At 43.1% G+C, this 1,945-nt stretch overlaps 1 protein-coding gene across 1 annotated transcript; it reads right to left on the reverse strand.

The window, feature by feature from the left end:
- Positions 1 to 435: 435 nt before the first annotated feature.
- On the reverse strand, positions 436 to 1,650 carry LOC132181772 (F-box protein At3g07870-like). The gene has a single exon (XM_059595008.1). The coding sequence runs from the start codon at positions 1,648 to 1,650 to the stop codon at positions 436 to 438; it is 1,215 nt and encodes a 404-aa protein (XP_059450991.1).
- Between the last annotated feature and the right edge of the window lie 295 nt (positions 1,651 to 1,945).

Consider the following 1,945-nt stretch of genomic DNA (forward strand, 5'->3'; position numbering starts at 1 on the left):
CCCCAGATTGGAGAGAATTTGCCCTTGAATTTGGACTATCCTTTCCACGGTTCTTCAGGTGCCTTGTCAACTCATTCCATTTTCCTCTCCTCATGATCAAGATAAGACAACACCTCACAACAAACGTGATGATCAAGACAAGGTGGCCTCACACGCAGATTTTTGTAAGTCAGTTTTGGTTTTTTGTTGTTCTTAATGTCTATGCAGATTTTTTGTTTTTATCTGCAGAAGGCTGCAATAGATGTAGTCCAACTTGTCATCTATTCACTGAATCTTACGCAATGGGATTGCACAAAAATTCAATTCGAAGTTCACTCCACCTATCTCACCTAAAGCCATCTAAAAAGACATTAATGATGCATACCAAACAAGCTGAAAACTTAATTTCAAAGAAAAATATCCAAACAACAACTTAAAAATCAAAAAGAAAACAGCTCACCAATTATTATTATTATTATCTACAATAAAAGCGTAATCCCTCCCTCCATGGATGGAATGAGAAGTGGGTGTGTAAGCTAAAACTTGTAAAGATTCCTTTACCCTATCAATATCATTATCACCAACCTCTACTTTTGTTACTGTATTTGTAAATGGGTCATAATAAACCAGCTGCCCCTCGTGGTTCTCCATGAACAACTCTCCGTTCTTCCAAAAACCCAACGGCCATTCCAGACCCGGAAAAGCTTCAATCCTCAGAAGCTGAGTCCACGATTCCTTTACACCAAATTCAAGCAAAACCCATAAATCAAACGATTTCCCCTCCCATTTGCTTTCATTGCGCACAACAAGCATGGCGACCGATTCGTTTAGCACCGTGAGAGCCCTCACATAACTGCGCCTCCCAAGAACACTAGCGTCCGGCAACGGCGTCGTTCTGAACACCTCCTCGCTCACATCGAAAGCAATAATCTTTTCATCCTCGGCACGGCGTGACGTCCACCAGAAACAAACCCCATATGCGTATGCCCACCGACACCGTGAATTGGGTGTATTGGAATCGGGCACCTCTCCATCGACGGTGAGATTTCTCCAAGAACCGCCGCTTCTTAGACTATACACGTCCGCTACCCGGTTCAGAGAAAGAACCGGCGGTTCACGATCCATAACATAACGAATCCGCATAACCTTAAACTCATTTCGTTTGTGGTCGAAGCCAAAACTAACAGTGTCCGCCCTGGACGCGCCAGGCAGGGCCTTCAGCTCTGAAGTGGCGGGGTTCCAGACAAAAATGTCGCCGCCAGCGAAGTAGTCAAAAAGGCAGAGCAAGCCATTACAGGAACCCACAATGCTTAACCCGCGTGTGCTTCGTATGGGAATATTTTGAGGGGTTTGGGAGGCGGAGGAAAGGGTTTGGTAGGAGAGGAAAGAGCAAGTGTCCGTTCTGGGTATCGATGCGGTGGTGCGTTTTACGAGGAGGAGGTGATGGGGGGCGGCGGCGGTGGTGAGAATGGAGTGGTTGAGGAGGTTTTTGGATACGTAATTGGGGGTGCCGATGAGGGAGAGCCAGGATTTGCAGACGGATCTGAATCGGAGAAGAGACTTTGGAGGCAGCCTGGAGAGGATTTTCAGAACCACATCCTCAGGGAGAAAGGTTGTTGGTTGGTTGGTTTCAATTGTAGAGGAAAGCTGGTGATTGTGACACGATCGCATTTTCGGTGTTTGGTAGAAGCTCGCTTGAGAGAACGGTGAATTGTCTAACAATGGCTGAGAGTGTGGCAATTTATATTATAGAGGAAATATAAGTAAAATATCTTTTATATCCTTATATTTAAAAAATATTTAATTTTAAATAATTAAAAATTATAAAAAGAACATGGAACCCGTGGGTCAGTGACTCAGAAATCAGAATAGCATCAATTTTTTTTTCCTTTATTTTTTTAATTTTTTTTTACACAAGAGTAATATGAGGTATTATGGGTATTTTGGTTAAGATTTTTTATTTCTA

The sequence above is a fragment of the Corylus avellana genome, chromosome ca5 (genome assembly GCF_901000735.1).
Source record: "Corylus avellana chromosome ca5, CavTom2PMs-1.0".
NCBI lineage: Eukaryota > Viridiplantae > Streptophyta > Magnoliopsida > Fagales > Betulaceae > Corylus > Corylus avellana.